General features: G+C 39.4%; 1 protein-coding gene across 21 annotated transcripts in view; it reads left to right on the top strand.

The window, feature by feature from the left end:
- The first annotated feature begins 7,528 nt into the window (after positions 1–7,528).
- Positions 7,529–25,293, top strand: part of nrxn1 (neurexin 1) — a 919,306-nt gene continuing 901,541 nt past the window's right edge. For 12 of the 21 annotated variants that reach the window (XM_031902197.1, XM_031902188.1, XM_031902185.1 and 9 more), the window contains exons 1-2: positions 7,530–7,670; positions 9,881–11,177. In XM_031902197.1, coding sequence (XP_031758057.1) covers positions 10,454–11,177 — 724 coding nt within the window. In that variant the 5' untranslated portion in view covers positions 7,530–7,670; positions 9,881–10,453. Of the gene's footprint in view, positions 7,671–9,880; positions 11,178–25,293 lie in introns of all 21 variants that reach the window. The other 9 variants (XM_031902195.1, XM_031902194.1, XM_031902198.1 and 6 more) reach the window with 1 other exon arrangement.

The following is a 25,293-nucleotide window of genomic DNA, read 5'->3' as shown; positions in this document are numbered from 1 at the left end:
AGGTATGGGACCCATAATCCAAAAAATGCTCCAGATCACAGGAAGGCCATCTCCCATACACTCATAATAGACAAATAATTTACATTTTTCTCTGTAATAATAAAACAGTACCTGTACTTGATCCCAACTAAGATATAATTACCCCTTATTGGGGCAGAACAGTCCTATTGGGTTTATTTAATGGTTAAATGACTCCCTTTTCTCTGTAATAATAAAACAGTATCTGTACTTGATCCCAACTAAGATATAATTACCCCTTATTGGGGCAGAACAGCCCTATTGGGTTTATTTAATGGTTAAATGATTCCCTTTTCTCTGTAATAATAAAACAGTACCTGTACTTGATCCACACTAAGATATAATTACCCCTTATTGGGGGCAGAACAGCCCTATTGGGTTTATTTAATGGCTAAATGATTCCCTTTTCTCTGTAATAATAAAACAGTACCTGTACTTGATCCCAACTAAGATATAATTTCCCTTATTGGGGGCAGAACAGCCCTATTGGGTTTATTTCATGGTTAAATGATTCCCTTTTCTCTGTAATAATAAAACAGTACCTGTACTTGATCCCAACTAAGATATAATTACCCCTTATTGGGGGCAGAACAGCCCTATTGGGTTTATTTAATGGTTAAATGATTCCCTTTTCTCTGTAATAATAAAACAGTACCTGTACTTGATCCCAACTAAGATATAATTACCCCTTATTGGGGGCAGAACAGCCCTATTGGGTTTATTTAATGGTTAAATGATTCCCTTTTCTCTGTAATAATAAAACAGTACCTGTACTTGATCCCAGCTAAGATATAATTACCCCTTATTGGGGGCAAAACAACCATATTTGGTTTCTTTAATGTTATATATATAAATATATTTTTGACTTAAGGTGTAGAGATCTAAATTACGGAAAGACCCCCTATCCGGAAAACCCTAGGTTCAGAGCATTCTGGATTACACGTCCCATACCTGTATATACATGCTTTAAATGAGAATCTACATGAGATATCCATGTGTTTTGTCTGTGGCTGCAATGTATGCTCTGGTATAAATAATTCTAACACTGGGCCTTCTAATATAATCATAGTCTACAAACACACGTATAAAAATAGACAGGATGGCTTTTATTGTTCAGTGATTTTATCTACGGTGCCTCATATCTTGGGAATAGAATACTTTATAGTCTGCTTTTATTAGTTTTGTGATTGCATGGAACGATCATGACACGATGATGGAAGATATGGCATATGTATCCAGACCTACAGTTTTTCTTCCTTATGTATCAGCCATTAATATCCCGGTGTCACAATCATTTTTTGAAATGGTTATGAATATTGGCATGGTTTTATGATAAAAAAAAAATCCTCCAGTACACATGCAGGCTATGTCAATAGGTCAGTGACATGACATTTGACAAATGTTGTAGATACTCATGAACAGTCCAATATTCACAGTGTATATTTTATTTGAATTCATGTATTAAATATTTTCCACTTGAAGGGGCAATATACTTTGTATCTACATGTACAGATGTTCGGTTGGTTATTAGAACTAGAGAGCTTCTATTTAACCAGTTAGAGTAGATATGATTATGCAGTAAAGGTAACCTTTTCCAGAGCATAAAAAGTACCCTCCAGTGGCCAAATAAGCAGGGAAAGGGGCAGAATGATCGCTAATAATCCATAATTGATTGTTTGTTTCTTTTTGAAATCAAACTCCTCCCTAGTGACATTAAAGGAACAGTAACACCAAAAAATGAAAGTGCTTTAAAGTAATACAAATATAATGCACTGTTGCCCTGCACTGGTAAAACTGGTGTGTTTGCTACAGTAACACTACTATAATTTATATAATAAGCTGCTGTGTAGCCACGGGGGCAGCCATTCAAGCTGGAAAAAAGGAGAAAAGGCACAGGTTACTTAGCAGATAACAGATAAGTTCTGTAGAATACAATAGTGATTTATCTGTTATCTGCTATGTGCCTGTGCCTTTTCTCCTTTGAATGGCTGCCTCCATGGCTACATAGCAGCTTATTTATATAAATTATAGTAGACTCTCTGAAGTAAACACACAACTTTTACCAGTGCAGGGCAGCAGCACATTATATTTTAGTTACTTTTATACACTTTCATTTTTTGGTGTTACTGTTCCTTTAAGCCAGGCTGGAAAAAGCATTGATACAGGGGCAAAGGGGGCTCTTTCCTTCCCTGCATCTTCTCACTACATGCCCACCAGTATCAAGGTTTTGTGAGTATCTTGCCCCTTCCAGCTCAATATTAACTATTCTATTAATGTTATACAGGCATGTGCTTCAAGCTATTCTGTAGCAAATGATTGGAAATCCAATGCTAGATGCAGAGCAAGGAACACCTATCCCTCCTGCCTGTGGTGATAAATATAGAACCTTATGATGGCCTGCACCCACAGGCTCGCTATCCTGAAGCACAGGGACCTATGACAATTTTCAAGGAGCTTTGCACCCTGACCTCCACTTAATAAGTGACTCGGTATCAATATGTTGCTCCCCAACCCCTTGGATGTTGCTCCTAGTGGCTTCAAAGTTGGTGCCCGTTTTTGAATTTCTGACTTGGAGGCATAAAGACCATGAGTACTGCTAAACAGAGGCTCTAGTAGTCTGCCAGTCCACATTGGGCTACTACTTAACCAATCTGAGTTCTTATTGGTCACCTACTAGGAATGTTTTTGTGCTTGTGTTGCTCCCCAGCTTTTTTTTTTCATTGACATGTTGCTCACAGGTAAAAAAAAGGTTGGGGATCCCTGCTCTAAAGCATATATGTCAAGTGTATAGATTGGTAGGTGTGGGTTAGGTGTGCTGGGTTTACTTGGATGGGTTGAACTTGATGGACACTGGTCTTTTTTCAACCCTATGTAACTATGCAACTATGTAACACAAGGCCCGGGGGCCAAATCCGGCCCACCTGGCTGTTTTATGTGTCCCTTGGTGTGTGTGTCTGACCATCCAGCCTCATTAATTTCTATTTTCCTCACATAGTTACTAAGACTAAGGGGTATATTTATCATGCTGTGTAAAAAGTGGAGTGAAGCATTACCGGGGATGTTGCCCAAGGCATCCAATCATTAATCAGATTTCAACAGTAGCAAAGCATCTATTGGCTGCAATGAGCAACATCACCAGTAATGTCTTACTCCACTTTTGACACATTGTGATAAATATACCCCTTAGTATCTTACTAAGTATAGTAATAAAAAATTTGGCCCACGACTTTTTTAGATTTCGGCCCCCTTATGTGATTGAGTTTGACACCCCTGGGGTCATGCACTAGGAAGCCAAACCACAGGAAATGGCAGATACATAGACAACTATTAAATGTGTGGGTCAGTGGGTCCTGTAAGAAAGAGAGAAATAAATCTGTGATTTTGGAGACAAAATATTCTACAGTTTGGTTTAAGTACGAGCCACAATTTGTGATCTAGAAATGATAGCGCTGCTGCTTCTTCTAGCTGGAATATAAAAATGTAAATGTGCTCATCTCTTTTACATTGCTTAATGCTCATGTGTCACACAATGAAAAATGAAAGCCATCACAATCCGAGCCTGGGATGTCATTGCTGCAAGCCACACGTTAGTATTCCTGCCGTAATACAAAGCTCCTGCGTGCTTACCTACCTGCTGTTATTCCTGGCTGGGCACATCCGGCTTGGGGTGGGGATACAGGCCCTTATTCAGCCAGACATGTGCCTACACTTGACCCTACTCTCCACCTGACACTTCACCCTAAAAAGGAGTGATTGCTAATTTCTGTTACATGCGCTGTCATAATTAATATTCCTGCTCAACGACCCTTCAGTTTTAAGCATGATTGCTGCTCAGTGGTGGATTCAGCTATAGAAGAGATCGTTAAAGTTCTACCAAGTCTGAGACTACAACAGGCAGCATATGGTGCATTATAAGTTACTATGAAGATTTTCATTCATCCAGATCATGATACACAGTATCTAGTAGAATTAAATCTAAAGCAAATGGACTTTCTGAGCATTCTTGAATACGATTCACAGTACAGGTATCAGACCCCTTATCCGGAAATCCATTATTCAGAAAGTTCCGAATTACGGAAAGGCCATCTCCCATTGACTCCATTTTAATCAAATAATTCATATTTTTAAAAATAGTTTCCTTTTTCTCTGTAATAATTAAACAGTACCTTGTACTTGATCCCAACTAAGCTATAATTACCCCTTATTGGGGGCAGAACAGCCCTATTGGGTTTATTTAATGGTTAAATGATTCCCTTTTCTCTGTAATAATAAAACAGTACTTGTACTTGATCCCAACTAAGATATAATTACCCCTTATTGGGGGCAGAACAGCCCTATTGGGTTTATTTAATGGTTAAATGATTCCCTTTTCTCTGTAATAATAAAACAGTAACTTGTACTTGATCCCAACTAAGATATAATTACCCCTTATTGGGGGCAGAACAGCCCTATTGGGTTTATTTAATGGTTAAATGATTCCCTTTTCTCTGTAATAATAAAACAGTACCTGTACTTGATCCCAACTAAGATATAATTACCCCTTATTGGGGGCAGAACAGCCCTATTGGGTTTATTTAATGGTTAAATGATTCCCTTTTCTCTGTAATAATAAAACAGTACCTGTACTTGATCCCAACTAAGATATAATTACCCCTTATTGGGGCAGAACAGCCCTATTGGGTTTATTTCATGGTTAAATGATTCCCTTTTCTCTGTAATAATAAAACAGTACCTGTACTTGATCCCAACTAAGATATAATTACCCCTTATTGGGGGCAGAACAGCCCTATTGGGTTTATTTAATGGTTAAATGATTCCCTTTTCTCTGTAATAATAAAACAGTACCTGTACTTGATCCCAACTAAGATATAATTACCCCTTATTGGGGGCAGAACAGCCCTATTGGGTTTATTTAATGGTTAAATGATTCCATTTTCTCTGTAATAATAAAACAGTACCTGTACTTGATCCCAACTAAGATATAATTACCCCTTATTGGGGGCAGAACAGACCTATTGGGTTATTTAATGGTTAAATGATTCCCTTTTCTCTGTAATAATAAAACAGTAACTTGTACTTGATCCCAACTAAGATATAATTACCTCTTATTGGGGGCAGACCTGTAACTGTTTCTCAGGTGACTCCCTGGTTCCAGGACACTCAGCTCTAGCCAGACTAGCGCCCCCTGGCTGCAATGGAAACTTAAAATCCATTTCTGTCCCAGTGATTCTGTGCTGCTGATGATAACTAATAACCTTACCCATTTATTTAATGTGGGGGGTATTACATTGGGACACATTTGTGCATGATCCTTCATGCATATAGTGAATAAAGTACCCCCTATTGTAAAATATAGGGATATTATAAGTCACCAAGGAGTTCCATGAGCATTTATTTATTATAATGTACAAGTTTCAATAAATCATGTGACAGAAATTTCATCTCTAAGCTGTGATTGTAACTGATGATCTCACTAAGCACCATTTATTTGGTCCCATAAGGAAATTACCAAACTCTATATTATACAAAAATAAATCCCACTGTACTCTGCAGAACAGGCCTAGCCTTTCCTTGTACCTTATTACTGATTTCCTACTAATTCAGCCGCTGAACATACAGAACATAGTACAGAATGTAGTATAGGTATGGGATATGTTACCTGCAAACCCAGTGTCAGGCTGGCCCACCAGGATACCAGGAAAACTCCAAGTGGGCCCAGGTGTCAGTGGGCCTCTTGCTTCTATCTATTTAGCCTATTATTTCATGGTCATTTTCTATTTCTGTATGGGAACAAGGAAGCTTGATGAGATGATAGCTGATGATAGATAGTTAGATAGAGAGATAGATAGATGATAGATCGATGATAGATAGATAGATAGATAGATAGATAGATAGATAGATGATAGATAGATAGATAGATAGATAGATAGATAGATAGATAGATAGATAGATGATAGATAGATAGATAGATGATAGATAGATAGATAGATAGATAGATAGATAGATAGATAGATGATAGATAGATAGATAGATAGATAGATAGATAGATAGATAGATAGATAGATAGATAGATAGATAGATAGATAGATAGATAGAATAGATAGATAGATGATAGATAGATAGATAGATAGATAGATAGATGATAGATAGATAGATAGATAGATAGATAGATAGATAGATAGATAGATAGATGATAGATAGATAGATAGATGATGATAGATAGATAGATAGATAGATAGATAGATAGATGATAGATAGATAGATAGATAGATTAGATAGATAGATAGATAGATAGATAGATAGATGATAGATAGATAGATAGATAGATAGATAGATAGATGATAGATAGATAGATAGAGATAGATAGATAGATAGAGATAGATAGATAGATGATAGATAGATAGATAGATAGATAGATAGATAGATAAGATAGATAGATAGGATAGATAGATAGATAGATAGATAGATAGATAGATAGAAGATAGATAGATAGATAGATAGATAGATAGATAGATAGATAGATAGATAGATAGATAGATAGATAGATAGATAATAGATAGATAGATAGATAGATAGATAGATAGAAAGATAGATGATAGATAGATAGATGATAGATAGATAGATAGATGATAGATAGATAGATAGATAGATAGATAGATAGATGATAGATAGATAGATAGATAGATGATAGATAGATAGATAGATAGATAGATAGATGATAGATAGATAGATAGATAGATAGATAGAAAGATAGATGATAGATAGATAGATGATAAATAGATAGATAGATAGATAGATGATAGATGATAGATAGATGATAGATAGATGATATGTTGGCGCTTTATAAATAAATGTTAATAATAATAATAATAATAGATAGAGTATAGTATGTAGAGAAAAGAGACTAGGATAATAAAGAGTTTATGGGAGGAGGAGGAATTAAAGTTTTGGGATTGGGCCCATTGTCCAGGGCTTTCTGGGGGGCCCTGCCATCTCAGCCCCACACTATGCAAACCCACTATCTGTAAAGCCCCACAATAAGGGAATGCCATTTCCCATAGGCTTCTAGTCATTCATCTCTTACTGTTACTCATGTATCTGCAATAATAGAAAGGCCCGTTGTAATAAAGGGTAACTAAGCTGAGTGAATACACACTGTGGCAAAACAATTACACTGGGGATTTTGATGTCGAAATGTTGTTTTAGTAACGATGCTCCAAATCCCAGGCAGACCCTCTATCCGGGAAAGCCCAGGTGCCAGGCATTTCTATATAATAAATCCCAACAAAGAATCCGAGGCGGAAAGGCTTTCAGCCATTGTTGCGATTTAGTGGGGGAACCCGACTTGCTCCGTATCGATCGGATGCAGCTGGAGGGAGTCGGGGAGACGGCGCTGTCCGTGGTGCTGATGCTGCTGCTGCTGCAGAGAGTACAGGCGAACCCCGCCTCGGTCTGCAGACGGACAGTCGCAGGCGTCATGCGATCCCTCCCCTCCTCCGCCCCCTCCTTCCCTCCCGGAGACAGGAGCACAAGCTTAGAGCCGCCGAAAAGGCAGAGCGATCGCCTCATCCGGAGACCCAGGCAATTTTCTTTGACCGACAAAATAATCGCGACTTATTAGGAGTGGAAGCGGCGGAAAGATAAAGACGCAGGTAAAAGAGTTGCTGTTTGAAGTGGCATCTGTCCCTGTGTGTGTGTGAGTATCGGTGCGACTGACAGGGCTGCGCACAGCATATAGAACAGGTAGAGGAGATGCAATGATGGAGTAGCCAGCCCCAGCCAGCCGCAGCTACAGAAGCGCTCTGCGATTTCCCACAGTAATGCCAAGGTGCTGATCGTTTTATGCACCGTGTTTTTTTTGCTGTGATGTTGTCTTCGTAATGTCTCTGCGACGGAGTAACACAGGGGAAAAAATGGGAGGGGTGGGTGGATGAATGTGGGATATGGAGCATCCCCAGCCATTCTCACAACTGCATTATTTTAAATGTCTCAGCTTGTATGGGGCATTGCTGGCATGGAGGGGGGCACAGGGGCACCCAGGCAGCACCCTGACATTGATCAGTTATTGTGTAGGGGAGGGAGGGTGAGAGTCTCTGATCCAGGAGCTATGATGAAATAAGAGGAAAGATTTGTGTTGCCCATCCCTGGCTTTGCCCTGAAAGTGCATATCTGATCTTCCCTTTTGTCTTTGCTGCTGTCATTTGTGACTTTCTTGCTTCTTGCCTTGGCATTGACCAAAAAAAAAGAAAAAAAAAGTCTATATCACAATAAAAGGATTTCCCAGAAGGATTGTAAATGCCTATCGACGTGCCATTTATATGAATGTGCAGTATTGTTCCCAGGTATTGTGACTCCTGATCTGGGCTTATAGGGGGGGGTGTAGAGCGGCTTGTCAACTAAATTATTGTCTCCTTACTGTCTTAAATAGCTATTTGCAGTCTGTAACCACATTCTGTTCCCAATGACAACATTGATTTTAGTGGTAATGCGATTGATACTATTATGCTGCTGCATGGCGGTTGGGAGAGAGGGGACGACAGTTTGTGCGGGTAGCTGCTGTGAATGTGTACTCACATGCGTGTGGCAGTCACTGTGTGCTAATGGGTCTCACTCTGGGTAAATTACACGACTATTTATTCAACCCATTCATAGAGGTAGCGTGCCATGAGTTATGTGACTCCCCCAGCAGCACAAATCTATCATTATACAAGATGATGTGCACAATTCCTGATGCCCACCCTAATGCACTAGTCCTACAGAAGCCTCAATGTTCAGGTCTTACCTGCAAGTGCAGGTCCTGTATTTCTAGTTCACTCTGATAGAGAAAGCCTGGCTCTGGGGCCAGCTCTGTCCTTAATGTAGGAACTTTTGGCATTCTGGGTCTCGGATCACCTTGCCCTGGTCGGCGTTGTTAAGAGCCATCAGTACGATGCAAGGCAATAAATTAGAGTTCGTTCCTGCTAGTAAAAAAGGGTGTTAATTAGACAGAGAGCTGTCGTGTCTAGGCTATAAATTAAGATGGCAAATACATGTAGGAACTTGCAGTGGCAGCTTAATGTGTTCATTGCCTTTTGCAGCATATTGCCAGTCCCTCCTGTCAACGGTGATTGAAGGGGAACTTTTTTCCAGTCGAGTAGAAAAGGGCAGATATTGTAAATTTCTCCTCCCAAAAACATCAGACTGTGACTTGAATGTTTATTTAGTGTTGCCTTCAAACCCCTGAAGCCAAACGGGTTGGGTCATAAAAGACTTTAGACCTACAACTATCCAAGGTATTGGGGTTTTCCTGGGAAAATGTATGAATAGTAATGAAATAGCCTTTTACTGTGGGCACAATTCTGCAGTTTCAGCCATGTCCCTATTAAAAGAAATAGATCACTGAGCAGAAGCAGTTACGTAGGAGCAAGCTTTCTGTTGCTCAGGAAAAGGAAGCAAATGGGGCAAGGAAATTTTTATGGGATATATCAATTACATCTTATCCCGGATTCATTCACATTCTGCTTCACCTTGTGAAAATGAGCCGCCGAGGCACGCTAGCATCTCAGCTTGCAGGCACCTGCTAGGACGGTGCTCTCCCTCCTCATCATGTTTCCCAACACATTGGAAGTGACTGATAGCTTTGTATGGATTTCTTCATAGCGTGTGAGATTTAGATAAAACAGATAAAGTCCTGTAGGAAAAGCTGTGGTAGCCATAATGGATTTTGTGTGAAAAGGGATGATATGAATACATGTTTTGACTAAATGACTCCGTGCCATATCAGTTGTTGTTATATGTCGGGGGAAAATTGTATCTTTTTATTTATTTCTTTTTCTCGCCAAGAGACCTCAGTTCTCCTTATTTGTATTCAAATTATTTCCAGATTGATGGGTCATTTTACACCGAATCTGAATGGGATCTCATTATCAAGGTGGAAAGGAAAGAAGAAGAGTTGTTAGGATTTTTTCATGTCAAATAGCTGCTTCTGTTTGACAGCACATCATCTTCAGCCTGAGTGGGGGGAAAAAAAGAAGCTCCGAACGTCAGGAGTGATGATTCATGTCACCTTCTTTACTGCCATGGCATCTTCTACATGATCCATGCTTAGTATTAGTCTTAAGTGGAACTGTAGTTTCGACAGAAAAGAAAAGCCTGTTTAGCTTTTGGGTGATAGAAGACGTTGATCCAAATCTGGATTCTTAATCTGCACTAAAGCTGCATGCTATTGGAGCTTCGTTTGGAAACCACCATGCTGGTTACCATGGAACATTAGGGTTCCAGCACCTCCCTTCCTCTTTTGTACCCAAACACATTCCATTGGCTGTTGAACTGTACCTGTACACTAGTTGTAAAGATCTAAAGAATCTATTTTATACCTTGGGAAGATTTACATTAAAGAGGCAATCTGGAAAATCAACGCAATTTAAAGGACCCTCAAGACATTAAGTCATCCGAAATGGCTAGTGTTCTTAAACAAGGAGGGCTCATAATCTGGATGCTCTTAGTGCTTGGATGCATGGTGGACATTGGCTGTGGCCTGGAGTTCCCTGGAACAGAGAGCCAGTGGACTCGCTTTCCTAAATGGAATGCCTGCTGCGAGAGTGAAATGAGTTTTAATATGAAGACCAAAAGATCAAGTGGACTTGTTATTTACTTTGATGACGAGGGCTTCTGCGATTTCTTGGAATTGATACTATACGAAGGCAGGCTAAAGCTAAGCTTTTCCATCTTCTGTGCCGAGCCAGCTTCCCTCCTGACAGATCTAGCTGTAAATGACAACAAATGGCACTCAGTAGTCATCAAAAGAAACTTTAAGAACACCACCTTAATCTTAGACAAGGAAAGTAAATGGGTGGAGGTGAAATCGAAACGGAGAGACATGACGGTGTTCAGCAGTCTGTTTATAGGCGGGATCCCACCAGAATTACATTCGTCTACGTTAAAATTAACATTTCCAGCGGTCAAAGATCATAGTCCTTTTCAAGGTTGGATAAGAGATGTCCGGGTGAATTTCTCAGACTCATCTCCTGTAACCAGCAATGATATCCGGATGGAGGATGAACCAAACCCATGTGCCCAAGACAGAGTGTGTCTTAATGGTGGGATATGTTCAGTTGTGAATGAAGAAGCCACATGTGACTGTTCCCAGACCGGTTTTCAGGGAAAAGACTGCAGTGAAGGTAAGACCATTACCCTTCTCTCCTCCTTAATGTTAAAAACAAGCTTAATTTGGTTCAGTGACTTCAAAAGTCCAAAACACCTGCATGTTTGTAGTTTTCATTTAGTCGCTACCCATATTTCCCATATCTAGATTGTCTTAATTGTTGCCTGTCCCTTCACCCGATTCTTCATTAATAATTGAATATCGAAAAGGTGTGTCTTATAGTTCTGTATTCATGTTGCATGATGATGATGATGATGAAACCAAAACCCTGGCTTACGGCCTATAGTATTGCAAATAGCAGGCCACATTCAGGGGCCCAGTATGGAAGCAGAAGATACACATTTTTTCATAATAGCTATCTGGAAATAACTAGTGTCACTTTATTGCTATTTCTGTTGGGTGTATGAGAGCAGACAATACTTGAGGACGTCAGAGGGCTCCTTTATAACACATGGTGGCTTGTAAAGTTGAATCCATCCAACTGCTATTTACAAAGGTTCTTGCATCACTGCATACACCTCTGTATTGGCACCTTGCTCCGAATTGCCAAATTGCTGAATAAGGTGCAAGGTATGGGTGCAAAGGATCCCTGGCACACCATCATTGGGGAGATGTTACTTCCACGTGTAACACACAACTGACTTACACCTAGTGAAGTGCACCATGAGCACCGCCATGTTGGAAATTATAATATTTGCACCCACCCACCAGTGCATCTGCAATGGTAAATTTTACAAAAGTTATAGAGCACCCTACTGTGCTGCTGCTTACAAATATGGTGGGAACACAGCACTGCATTCTGGGTAAAACAACATGGCAGATTGAGTGAGAAATTTGCACCTTGCCCTCATGGTCTCCTATCCAATATGGCATATGACAACCATGTATGAGTTTTATAGAAATATAAATGCATTTATAGAATCTAGCACAATCATAAACAATAGGATATATTCTATGAGAAGGGAACGATCACTTATTTGCACTTTACATTAAAGGGCCAGTAACACATTTAAATATAATATATAGGTACCCCACATTTGTATTTGCTTTCCTATGCTTGTTTTAATAGATAAACTGCTATATAGCCATGGAGGCTGCCATTTAATGTTCAGAAGAGCTGTAGGGCCCATTTTGCATAGCAGTTAATAGATAAGCCATTTAGCACATAAACCCCGACGAGCAAATGCCATCCGTGGCTCTCTGCACACACACACCAGATAGAAATCACTCTCATACCAAACAGAAGAGCCGAGCAATATTGCTTTACAGATACTGAACAGACAGATATAATCATGAAATCATCCCATTTGTCCAGTTTCCGTCGCGACTGACCCTTTAATGAAAAAAAAAGGCACCTTATAATAAGCAGTTCTGCACAATGTAATTTTAGTGTCATTTTACTGAGTCGGACAAAAGAGGATGGCAGGACCCTGACAGTGATTATTTCATCCTGCCCTGGACATTAATAAACAGATTATGATGTGTTACAAGACCAGTAACTGAACATTTTGCACAAGAAAATGACACATTTACCATTGTCCCTGATTCCAATGTCCCTTCCCCCTGGTTCTCTGTATATTATTCCCTCCCAGGAGCTTGTTGCAGGCTACAATATACGGTCTATGAATAGGAATAGCCAGGCACATTTATCTTTTTCAACACCTACTCTTATCCTGTGCTACAGAAATATAGCAGCATAAAATATAGTCTGTACTGCCAAACATTTTCATGCCTGTATGTACACACATGTGTATATTATATATTAGCTACACATACATATATATTATAAATTACCTACGTATATGTATATATTATATATTAGCTACAGTCCAACCTGGGAATTTATACAGAATGTGACCAGCATGACATATCCCTGTACATGTTACGTGTAACTTCCAGCTAAAGTGGATTATTTCAGATCTTTTCAGCATTGTCAGTTGATTACGGAAATGAACAGAGGTTTTAGTGCAGCTTTACAGCTTTCGCCATGGTAATAGGACAATAGGCTGACGGCATTTGCATTCAATTTTCCTGCACATTATAAATTTCATATTTGTTCATATTTATAGCTGATATCATTTAGAAATGAGCGATAGGACAGCTGTGATAAAGATATTGTTGATCTCATGGATTTAAATGTATTAAAAAGCCTATTATTTGATTACATGTGTATGATGGACTGGGGGGGGTTAAATGGATCTAAACTAAAGCAAGGAGAGCACAGCATATGGACTCTCACTGGAGGAGCAAATCTAAATGTTTCCCTCACAGGCTGCCTAATGTGATCAGTATTCCCAATATAACATGAATTATAAATATCGCTGCTTCTACTTCTTAGGCAGCAAAAGCAGTTTTGGTTTTTTTTTGTTTTATTTTGTTTTTTACTTTTACAACCAATGATAAAGCAAAACTGTCTATTTATTCTCTGCAGAATATGACAGTTTCTAAAAAAAAAAAACCAAAATACAGATGTTGGGCGTTATGTGTTATAGCTGGGAAGAACATTTTTGTATGAATAAAAATTGCAGTTGTGTTTTATGGACATGAATGATTAATGTGTTTGTGCGAAAGATTCGTTTGTGGTCAGAGCTCCATGCTCAGTGCATACAGTAGGTTTTAGCCAGCAGAAAAGGAAATGCCATGGATGGGTTCTACCCATTAGTTGGAGGCCTGGCCCAAAAATATTGGATATTATTGTTTCAAGCATTAGAAATAAATCACTACAAATAACAATGTGCACCAGGGAAGGGCGGGTTATTTTTTAATTTTTTTATTTTTCATCTACACATATATATGTGTGTGTATGTGTGTATATATGCTCATATATAGATCATTTATTATCAGATTTGCCACTAACATTTTACATTAATATGGGGGAATATATTTGCTGACACAATTTTATTGTATATCTATCTATCTATCTATCTATCATCATCATCTATCTATCTATCTATCTATCTATCTATCTATCTATCTATCTAACTAACTATCATCTATCTATCTATCTATCTATCTACCTATCTATCTATCTATCTATCTATCTATCTATCTATCTATCTATCATCTATAGAGAGAGATATTAGTGATCCTAGCCACAGAGAATTCTATTTACAACTCTGCATGGGTGGTTCCACTTTTAATGATGTCAGATCACACACTCCCTATTTCCAGGCCTTACCCCTTCTGGTTCCTTTTATAAGTAATAATAGAAGGCAGGTTGTAGCCAGGTAGACGTAAAATCTTCTAAAAACTCACCAGCATACCCAGGGTTGGACTGGGGGGTGCAGGGCCCAACGGGGTTGCCACCCCAGGGACCCCGCACCCCCCCAAGGTGCCCGCAGGGGCCTCGCCGTGCACCCCTAACCCCCCCCCACAAGGGCCCCTGTCCGATGTCCTCCCTTGAACGTGTATGTGAAACGCATCAGGGGAGGACATCGGAGGCCAGAGGAAGCAGCAATAAGGTTGGGTCTGGGCTGCTGGGGCCCACCAGGACCCACCGGGTATTTTCCCGGTGGCCCAGTCCAACCCTGAGCATACCCTGGCTTCTCAAAATGATACCGCTCCATGATCGGCCAGGTAGGGATTGGTGCCATTCCAAAATAAGCCAAATTGAAGGAAAAAAATATCACAAGAGAATAAGTTAAAGTGGGGATCATTGCATTTAATACATGAAACTCTTCATTTCTAGGCCCTGCCCCTTTATTATTCTGTTTTGGGGATTATAACACAGTAGGAGGGCTAGGAGGAAGGTTGTGGCCTGCTAGCCCTAGACTATGTTAAGATGCTAAGATCTTCAGAAGCTAAGGACAAGTATCATAATTAATATTAGTATACCAAATATTTGTATGAGACAAATCCCAAGTGTAAATATTAAATATTTTATATACTTATTTTGCATTAGCTACAAACATTTATTTGTTTCTATAGCTGTTTGTGGTTATTTTATTAAGAACCACGCAGCTGCTCACATTCTAATAGACCCAAGGTCTTAGGTTATCATAGTAAATGTGAGTTATATTACAGCCCTCTGCCTAGAAGCAATTACTTGCACAGTAACATTATCTTTACACATGATTGTTTTTCCAAAATCAGCTCTGGACTTATATTTTTCAATGAATAAAAATATTGGTTAAAGGCGAATGACTTGCAAACCTGGGCAGCAACAATGACTGAGCCTTTGACTGACTGTGAATGGAATTCCTGGTGCCATTGTGGAATAGACACTTGATAGACTCTATTAAAGGTACAGTCAGGGGGTGGCTGGAAGTGCCACTTTATTATAAAATAGATTTATATGTCTTTTAATGATTATTAGATAGAACATTTTGAAAAGTTTCATAACAGTGTCACCCAGATACAACAAGCAGTAACAAGCCAGGTCTTTCCCCGGGTTATTTTTGCTTTTTAACACATTTCACAATTCTACTTTTTATATATTTCATGTTATCATTTATGAAAAACTCATAGGCTGCACCAGGCTATCGAGATTCATCACAGGGTCTTAGAATTCAATGGACTTATTTTTCCCTACATGCTATATACCAGTGATCCCCAACCAGTAGCACATGTTACTCACCAACCCCTTGGATGTTGCTCCCAGTGGCCTCAAAGCAAGATTTGGATGCATAAAAAACAGGCGTAGTGCCAAAAAGAGCCTCCTATAGGCTGCCAGTCCATATAGGGGCTGCCAATGGTCACCCACAGCCCATAATTGGCACCCCCAAGATCTCTTGGCATGCTTGTGTTGCTCCCCAAAAAAGGGGATCCCTGCTATATACCATTATACAGTAATTTAGTGTGGTTATATTTAGATCTGGTGCTGCCCTAGGCACCGGACCTAGGCCCGCCCCCTTTCCTGATGATTGGTGCATGCCCCCCCCCTTTAGTATCTCCATTTAAATTGAGCAACAAGTCAGCAATCAAATATTCAAATATTATGAGATTATCTAGAGCAGTGATCCCCAACCAGTGGCTCATGAGCAACATGTTTCTCACCAACCCCTTTGATGTTGCTCCCAAAGTAGGTGTCCATATTTAATCTTCTGGCTTGGAGGCAAGTTTTGGAAGCACAGAGACACCATTTTACTCCAAGCAGAGCCTCCTGCAGGCTAGCAGTCCCCATGTGGCTACCAGATAGCCAATCACAGCCCTTATTTGGCATCCCCAAAGAACTTTTTTTACACTTGTGTGGCTCACTAGTAAAAAAGGTTGGGGATCTCTGACCTAGAGCATAAATTAGAGCAGTGTTTGACCTTTAAAAGAAGAAGCCCACTCAAGCCATTGCAACATGACTCACGCCCAATATAAATATAATGGCTGAAGACTGGTTTTTAAACTCTTTAATGTGTTTTATTATATCCAATAAATTACATTTATTGAAAGTAATAACTTAAGGAAGAAGCTAAAACCTCATGAATCCCCGTGAGATCTGTTTACAGCTCTAAATACAGACCAACATGTGGGCTCAGGGGCTGTTCTATGCGGTAAAATATTATGGCAGGTATGCTTCTCCAAATTTGTTACTGTGTTCTCTAAAACTTGCAAGAAGAATGTGTTGAATATCAGTAATTATCAATTGATTATTTATATTGTAAGCAGACGGTTGTTTTTAAGGTCATTGAATCAGGAGGTAGAGGGGCAATGTTTCCCATTGCTAAGTTTATTAATAGGATTTATGGCTCTATTTTCTGATCAGTGACACTGCCCTTCTACACGTTCAAGGATCTATCATATCGGGTTTCCAATATATGCCAAATTTATGTATGTAAATGTGCGTTGTGTTCTCTTATTGGAAAACGATATTGATCGCAGTTAACATTTTATTGATCACGCTATACACAAAAGCCAGAAAATAGTGCATATTGAGTCACTTTAAAAAGCTCAATAGCAGTTGTCGTTGACTTCTTATATACACTTGAAATTAAACTTGCCGCTTCACAATGTTTTAAAAACTCAATTTTATTTCTTTCTCAGCAACATCAGTTCAGTCCTCTTCTCTTGTTTGATGGATGATTTACAGGGAAAACAAACATTTGGTATTAGAGTTTATCTACTATTTTGTTCCTTCCGTGTGACTTCTTCTGGTGCTGTGACTGTGTCCCTGGGAACTTTCCACTTGTAGAATTGCTGCTATACCCCCACAAATACAATGCCCCCTGTGTTCAGCAGTGAGGCAATTCATGAGGTGCCTCACTACCCCCATGGAGCTGTAGAGCATACTCTGGCCCTTAGCTTAATGGACTGCAGTTGAGTGCACCAAAAGCATGGTTGCAATGCTGCATCAAATGAGGCGTATGTAGGCAGTCCCTCTGTCATGAAAATGTACATTTAATATAAAGTTAAATAATTGCTCCAAAAGCATAGTTGCAATGTAGCTGGCAATTACATCTGGGCCTATGTAGGCAGTTCGTATTAAATATAATTTGCAACAGATCACACTCAAAAATCCAGCAAATGTGCAAATATACTCTACATTTTATTGAGATCTCCGCATATAAAGCTTTAGGGAAACATCCCACTTTCTGGGGTTAAAACTGTCATGAAAACATATATTTAATACGTAATTAAATAATTGCCCCCAAAGTATGGTTGCAATGAAACTGGCTGCTAAATCCAGACCTATGTAGGCAAAAAGGCCTGGACTGGGAGTCCAAATAGGCCCTGGCATTTCAAGTACAGGTATAGGACCCATCATCCAGAATGCTCGGGACCAAGGGTATTCTGGATAAGGGGTCTTTCTGTAATTTGGATCTCCATACCTTAAGTCTACTATAAAATTAATAAAACGTTAATTAAACCCAACAGGATTGTTTTGTATCCAATAATGATTATTTATATCTTAGTTGGGATCAAGTACAAGGTACTGTTTTATTATTACAGAGAAAAAGGAAATCAGTTTTAAAATTCTGAATTATTCGATTAAAATAGTCTATGGGAGACAGGCTTTCCGTAATTCTGAGCTTTCTGGATAACGGGTTTCCGGATAAGGGATCCAATACCTGTACACAGAGGCCCAAACAGCCCCCACCAATCCAATAAAAATGACTGTTTATAGCATCCTACAGCAGGGACTCTGGTATTTGCCAGAACCCACAGAACCCAGTCTGGGCCTGTAGGCAGACCCCTTATGTCTTTATACTTTCCTTTAATTTGAAGAAGAGCCATATTAGTCTGCTGCTTAGGATTGTAGTGTCCCCTTGTAGCCAGAATAAGGGAAGACCCACTGTCTGAATGAGCACTAAGGGCCACACTCTTCCCCCCCTTAGTGCTCTTCCTTTTCTCCTCCAGTCCATTGCAATGACCCCTATAGTTGATTAAATACAAAGAGCATTCCGTGTTGATTTGCATTATACCTTGCAGGTTAGTCAGTGGCTGAGACTTTAGTCATTTCAGTTATTGTGCAAGCTGAGAATTTGATTTATCTTTTTCGATAATATATATGCGACTTTATTATGCTCGGTATATAGCAGAGATCTTTCCTAAATCTTGGGAGATTATTATTGTGGTCTAGCCATGTCATACATTTAGCCTTGAAGTAATATTCTGGACATGTCTGTCCCTCGGTCTGAGATCCAATTTTTCTTAACTGACAGCATAGTGGCTTATCTTGTCTCGAAAAAATGGATTGTCTCTTCTCTCTCAAGATCGGATGCTATACTTGTTCATAAATCAGTCATCAGGGATTTTAGCTGAAATGGTGTTCTGAATCCCACTCCCCCACCGGAGACTGAGTGCATCACCTCGACCAAGCTAAGGAGCAAGAGCCAAGCAATTAATCTGGCTTTGTTTTCCAGCTCAAGCAAAAAGCACTATGCTTATGATCTAATGGATATGGTTTAGAAAGGACTGCGAGCAAATCAGAGCTACATTTCTCCAGGCTAAAAAGATTCCTTGAGCGAAGCACATTTCTCTGGCCTAAAAAGCATTTATAACAGCAAGTATATGTATTCACAGGCACAGTGAATGGGAGCCATTGTTAAGGCAATGACTGCTTCTTTATCAGTACATATACATGCAAATGTGCTTATTTCCAGGAATAAACTATAGTTACTTTTCTCATAGGACTGTTATCAGACTCAGATGAATTGTGCAGCCATGTTTTAGACGTTGGGTAGCAATTCAAGCGCAATCATTTTTATTTTTTTCTATCATTTTCAATTGCACAGAAATACTTGATGTTAATACTTTTTGTTAAGACTTTCTTGAATTTTTAAATTCAGTTAACCTATCGGCCTACATTCCGCCAGCGTAGCGCATAAAGGAAAAACATAATGCAAGCCTTTTATAGTTACCTACTGAAGTACTGGGACTTTACTGGGACATTTCAATGATTAATATTCCATGTCATGGGGATAGAGGCCCAAATTATTGAAAACTGTGGGGTTATTCCATAAGAATAAAGGTGCCCACACAAGTTACGATCTGCTTGTTTGGTGAGTTTGCCAGAGGAGCAGATATTCTCCTGATATGCCCAACCAAGGTGGGCAATACAGAGCTAATTTAATCATTTGGCCCTAGGGGTATAGGAGTCATCAGACCGAGTATCACATTAATAAACCGATGTGGTCCCCAATCCAATGGGAAAATCAAACCTGTCAGACTGACACCTGGGCAATTTTTGTTTAGATATAGATCGGGGAGGCCCATCGGGGGACCTTACATGGGCAGATAAGCTGCTGAATCGATCGAAAAGACTTGAATCGGCAGCTTAAATCTGCCTGTGTATGACCACTGGAACATAGATGATTGAATGGGTTCACTAGTGACACCCATGTAGCATTTCCAAAGTGAAATGATGAAGGAAATATTCTGTCTCATGAATGGTTTCTAATAATAGGCCACACATGTTCTTGTGCCAGGCAAGGCCCACTCATCCTACTAAGCACTGATCCATTTGTATAATGTTACTATTTTAGCCTGATAGAGTTTAAAATTCCAACTCCCCTTACATATGAGTTATCCGTTATCTGGAAACTAGTTATCCAGAAAGTTCTAAATTACAGGAAGGCCATCTCCCATAGGCTCCATTTTATTTAAATAATGTATTCAATAATTCTCTGTAATAATAAAACAGTACCTGTACTTGATCCCAACTAAGATATAATTACCCCTTATTGGGGGCAGAACAGCCCTATTGGGTTTATTTAATGGTTAAATGATTACCTTTTCTCTGTAATAATAAAACAGTACCTGTACTTGATCCCAACTAAGATATAATTACCCCTTATTGGGGGCAGAACAGTCCTATTGGGTTTATTTAATGGTTAAATGATTCCCTTTTCTCTGTAATAATAAAACAGTACCTGTACTTGATCCCAACTAAGATATAATTACCCCTTATTGGGGCAGAACAGCCCTATTGGGTTTATTTAATGGTTAAATGATTCCCTTTTCTCTGTAATAATAAAACAGTACCTGTACTTGATCCCAACTAAGATATAATTACCCCTTATTGGGGGCAGAACAGCCCTATTGGGTTTATTTCATGGTTAAATGATTCCCTTTTCTCTGTAATAATAAAACAGTATCTGTACATGATCCCAACTAAGATATAATTACCCCTTATTGGGGGCAGAACAGCCCTATTGGGTTTATTTCATGGTTAAATTATTCCCTTTTCTCTGTAATAATAAAACAGTACCTGTACTTGATCCCAACTAAGATATAATTACCCCTTATTGGGGCAGAACAGCCCTATTGGGTTTATTTAATGGTTAAATGATTCCCTTTTCTCTGTAATAATAAAACAGTACCTGTACTTGATCCCAACTAAGATATAATTACCCCTTATTGGGGGCAGAACAATCCCACTGGGTTTATTTAATGTTTAAATGATCCTTAACACTTAAGGTATAGAGATCCAAATTACAGAAAGGTCCCTTACACGGAAAACCCAGGGTCCTGAGCATTCTTAATAACAGGTCCTATACCTGTATAAGGTAGCAAGATGCATCTCATCAGTGTCCTACTCCCAGTGTCATGGGGGAAAGAGAAATCCAAAATTAGATTTCTGGGAAGAGTTGTGGGGAGAAAGAAGGTGTTAATGCTAGGGAGTCAAATAAATAATAGAAAATAATAGAAAAGTCAAATAAATAAAAGTGTAACCAGAATAACATCTTTGACCTGATCTTCTATTTCTGTATTTCAATTATACTTTTATGTAAAACAATTTTGTTACCCAGCAGCCAGCCTACAGAACTAAGGGTTTTTGTAATGATATTAAATATAAATGTGGTATGAGTTTGCTCATAAGTAGCCTGCAGTAAAACACTGTGGCTTGTTTGCTGGATTGGCGCCATCCATGTTCATAGGGAAACAACCTTAGGTAAGCATGGGACCACTTTCTGTAAAGAGATAGCGGGAGAGCAAAGGAAGAGAAAACCGTAGTATCTATAGGAAGAGAAAACATTAGTATCTATTTCACTTGTGTTTAGCATCAGAGATGACAGATGGCCAGATCCATAAAAAAAAGTTGCACAGAGCAGTCTTCAAAGCTTCCAGCCTTTTCTGAGAGTAACAAAAATCGAGATAGATAGACAGATGGATAGATGGATTTTCTAGACGAGTCCCTGAATTTTCAAGTGATTTGGTAACCCTATCATGGTCTAGTAACCCACAGCAACCAATTGGCAGGTTTCACATACTGATCAGCTGTTTGATGTTTGGGCAAAAAGAAAACGTTTCATTTTTATTACATTACTTTTTCTAAATCTGTATTTTGAAAAGGATTGTTGGGCACCCATCGAAACGCCACAAGGCCCATTTACAAACACAGCTTGTTGTGCAAAACACAATATTCAGACATAAATAGGCCATGATTTTTACCCATAGTGCAGTCTTTTTCCCCAAGAATTCCAGCATAATTGCAAACGCACCACTAAGTTGCATCCACTGCAATGCAAATGAGCACTTATTTTGGTAAATCTCATGGAAATTGTGGTGCAGGCTATTTCCCCAGTAAGGATGCACTGGGATTTAAATCGGGCTCCTTTTTGATAATCCTTTTCTAACATGGTTTTAGGGGCAGTCAATAGGTTCTAGTTGAGCCAACTGCATACCAATCCCAGGAGCCTTTAGGGTGAGGACACACTGAGCTACTAGTAGCAGCTACTTTTTCTCGGCTACCAAACTCCAGAAAATACTTTTCCATAGACAATACTGAGAATTGCCTCTGCTAAAACACACGTAGAGACAATTATCAGTAATGATCAGCATTGTCTATTTTAGTAGCCACAACAAGTAGGTGCTACTAGCAGCTCTGTGTGTCTTCACCCTTATTGTTTAAGTGTGGGAATTGTGTCAGTTCTGGTGAGCGGCGTTAATAGCGGCATTAGGTCCCATTCACTTGCCACAAACTGGATTTAGTTACTGATGCAACCTGCACATCTGTTTGGATGATGGTGGGTTCAGGTGATGATTACCCCAGTGTGATAATTAGAAAGGAAACAGACCCCATGGTCCTACACCCCCTGTCCCCCTGAGACCATAGGGTCTGCTTTGTCTATAGTTACCCCGCTGGGATCAGCTTTCTCTATAGCCACTTTACCCCACATAAAATTTGCACCCTTGCTACCTGCATGGCTAGGCATCCACACGCAAGCAGACAGAGAGGGGGTGCAGGTGGCTTTTAGTATGCACCTCTAAACATATTCTGCAGGGGGGGCCCAGCACCATACTACATTGCTCCAAGGTTCATCAGAGTAGGCTGAAGGGGCATATTGGCACTTGATGCCAGTTGCAAAGTAGCATATATGATTGCAATTACCTTTCTGAATAGCCTCACTTTTGTACCCAATATACTGTAGTTCTTTCCACTTGCAATTGTGTTTGCCAATGAGCCTTTACATGTGCCAATACCTGACTGAGTACCTTGGGGGCACGGACCACCTGCCTTGTCTTTCTGTTTCCATTTTCAGGTTATATTCATAGATTCCTAGCCATGTTCTCTTTGCTGCGCATAAACCCGTATCTGCGTGCGTTTACCCCGTGTATTGTTAGGAGCGTTAATCTCTGCAAACATCATACCACTACAGCGGGGGGGGGGGGTTTCAGAGCTGTTGTAGATTAGGGGTTCTATGGAAAGCCATTGTGAAAAAGATGCTGTGCACATGTCACCTTTGTGTTGCCTAATTACAAAGTGAAGAATGACATCCTATAAAAAAAGGAAAAGTATGTGAGAAAGAAATGCTCTGGCGCTGACTGACTCCCTAAAGCTGTTCACATCCACTTGTTTACACTGCATGGAAAATGACAGCTGGTAAGCTGCAGGACCAGCGAGGAAAGGAGCTTAAATGATAGAGGAAAAATATCATCAGAATGATACAAATGCACTGCTTGTTAAATAGCTCTGACTGGTGTCATTTCCCAATGTAAAAAGAATTAGTGAGGGAAATGGTACATCTGCTGGGAAAATCTGAGGTTGGTAGGGTTGAAAAAACATCTGTCAAATAGGTGAAGTACTCAGAATGAAGAGTAAATGCTGAACCCTTTGGATCCAATGTAACATGTATGTGCCAAATCCCCCATAATCCAGGAAATTCTCACCCCATGTCATGTGCTTATTAGCAGTAGATATATACACTGCTAATTAACATGATAACTAGCGCTATGGTTGTGTTGCATGATGTGTGACTGATGTGAAAAGCTTGTAATAATACAGGCTGGAAACAAATCTTCACCTGCACATGTATGTACATGATCCCTATATATCTGCATAAATCAGCATTTAGTGTCCGGGTAAGAGTAAATTTTTTCACAGATGATTGGATTTTTGCATCTATTGGTAGGATTTCATTCTTGCTTCATTTACAGGGGATGTTCACCCTTTTTAGGACCACTGGTAGGACCTTGCAAAATAAGCAATTTCCCAAATGCATTATGGCAGGGGTCCCCAACCTTTCTTACTAGTGAGCCACAGTCAAATGTAAAAAGACTTGGAGAGCAACACAAGCACCATAAAAGTTCATGGAGGAGCCAAATAAGGGCTAAGATTGGCTATTAGGCAGCCTCTATGCACCCTATCAGCTTACTGGGGCTTTATTTGGTAGGAAATCTTGTTTTTATTCAACCAAAACTTGCCCCCAAGTCAGGAATTCAAAAATAACTCCCTGGTTTGGGGGCACTGAGAGCAACATCCAAGGGGTTGGGGAGCAACATGTTGCCCCTGAGTCACTGGTTGGGGATCACTGGCTTATGGTGTCAGAAAAGATTTGTTTGAGTATAACCAATAATTAAAGTCTGTTAGGACAGCACTTCATTGGCATAACAGCAATCCTATTGCCCTGGTTATTGTAGGAAATTAAACTGTAAATATATACAAATATTGGAACTGTTATCCAGAAATCTCTAAATTAAGGGGAAGGAAATCTCCCATGGACTCCATTTTAATCAAGTATTTCAAATGTTTTCAAATAATTCCTATTTTCTCTGTAATAATAAAACAGTACCTGTACTTGATCCCAACTAAGATATAATTACCCCTTATTGGGGCAGAACAGCCCTATTGGGTTTATTTCATGGTTAAATAATTGCTTAGGGTATGGAGAACCAAATTATAGAAAGACCCCTTATCCGTCAAACCCCAAGTCCTGAGCATTCTGGATAACAGGTCCCATACCTGTACTTAATTAAATCAATTGGCAAAACTATGTTCAACACAAGCCCTGTTTGTTGGACTAATGCTGGACAAGGGGGTTTACTGCCCCTATAAAATGCATTCTTTTCCTCAAGTTACTCTTCAAAGGGTAAATTAGAAATTAGCAAGGGATTGGATGATATTCCAAGAGTGATATACTGTAGTATGTGTTGGTTTCCATTGCTATTGTGATCTCGCTATTTGAAAAGAAAAAATATAGTTAAAAATAGATGGATAAGTCCTTCTTTTAGGCACAATGTCTGACTCTGACCTTAATGTATCAATATAGATAAACAGAGGAAGAATGTTCTCTGCACCTTTTGGTTTATTTGAGTTTAGTATTAGTGGCTTTTTGTTCATTCAACCCCCTGATTATATAGCATGTTGGTTCTGTATAAACAGACTATTATAACTGCACAATAATGATTTACCTTTGTTTTCACTGTTTGCTTAAGGTTTCCAGGTGCTTTGCCCCTCACAGTTCCATATGTTTCTTTGC

This window comes from Xenopus tropicalis, chromosome 5, assembly GCF_000004195.4.
Source record: "Xenopus tropicalis strain Nigerian chromosome 5, UCB_Xtro_10.0, whole genome shotgun sequence".
In the NCBI taxonomy this organism is placed as follows: Eukaryota; Metazoa; Chordata; class Amphibia; order Anura; family Pipidae; genus Xenopus; species Xenopus tropicalis.
This window is presented reverse-complemented; position numbering and strand designations above follow the sequence as displayed.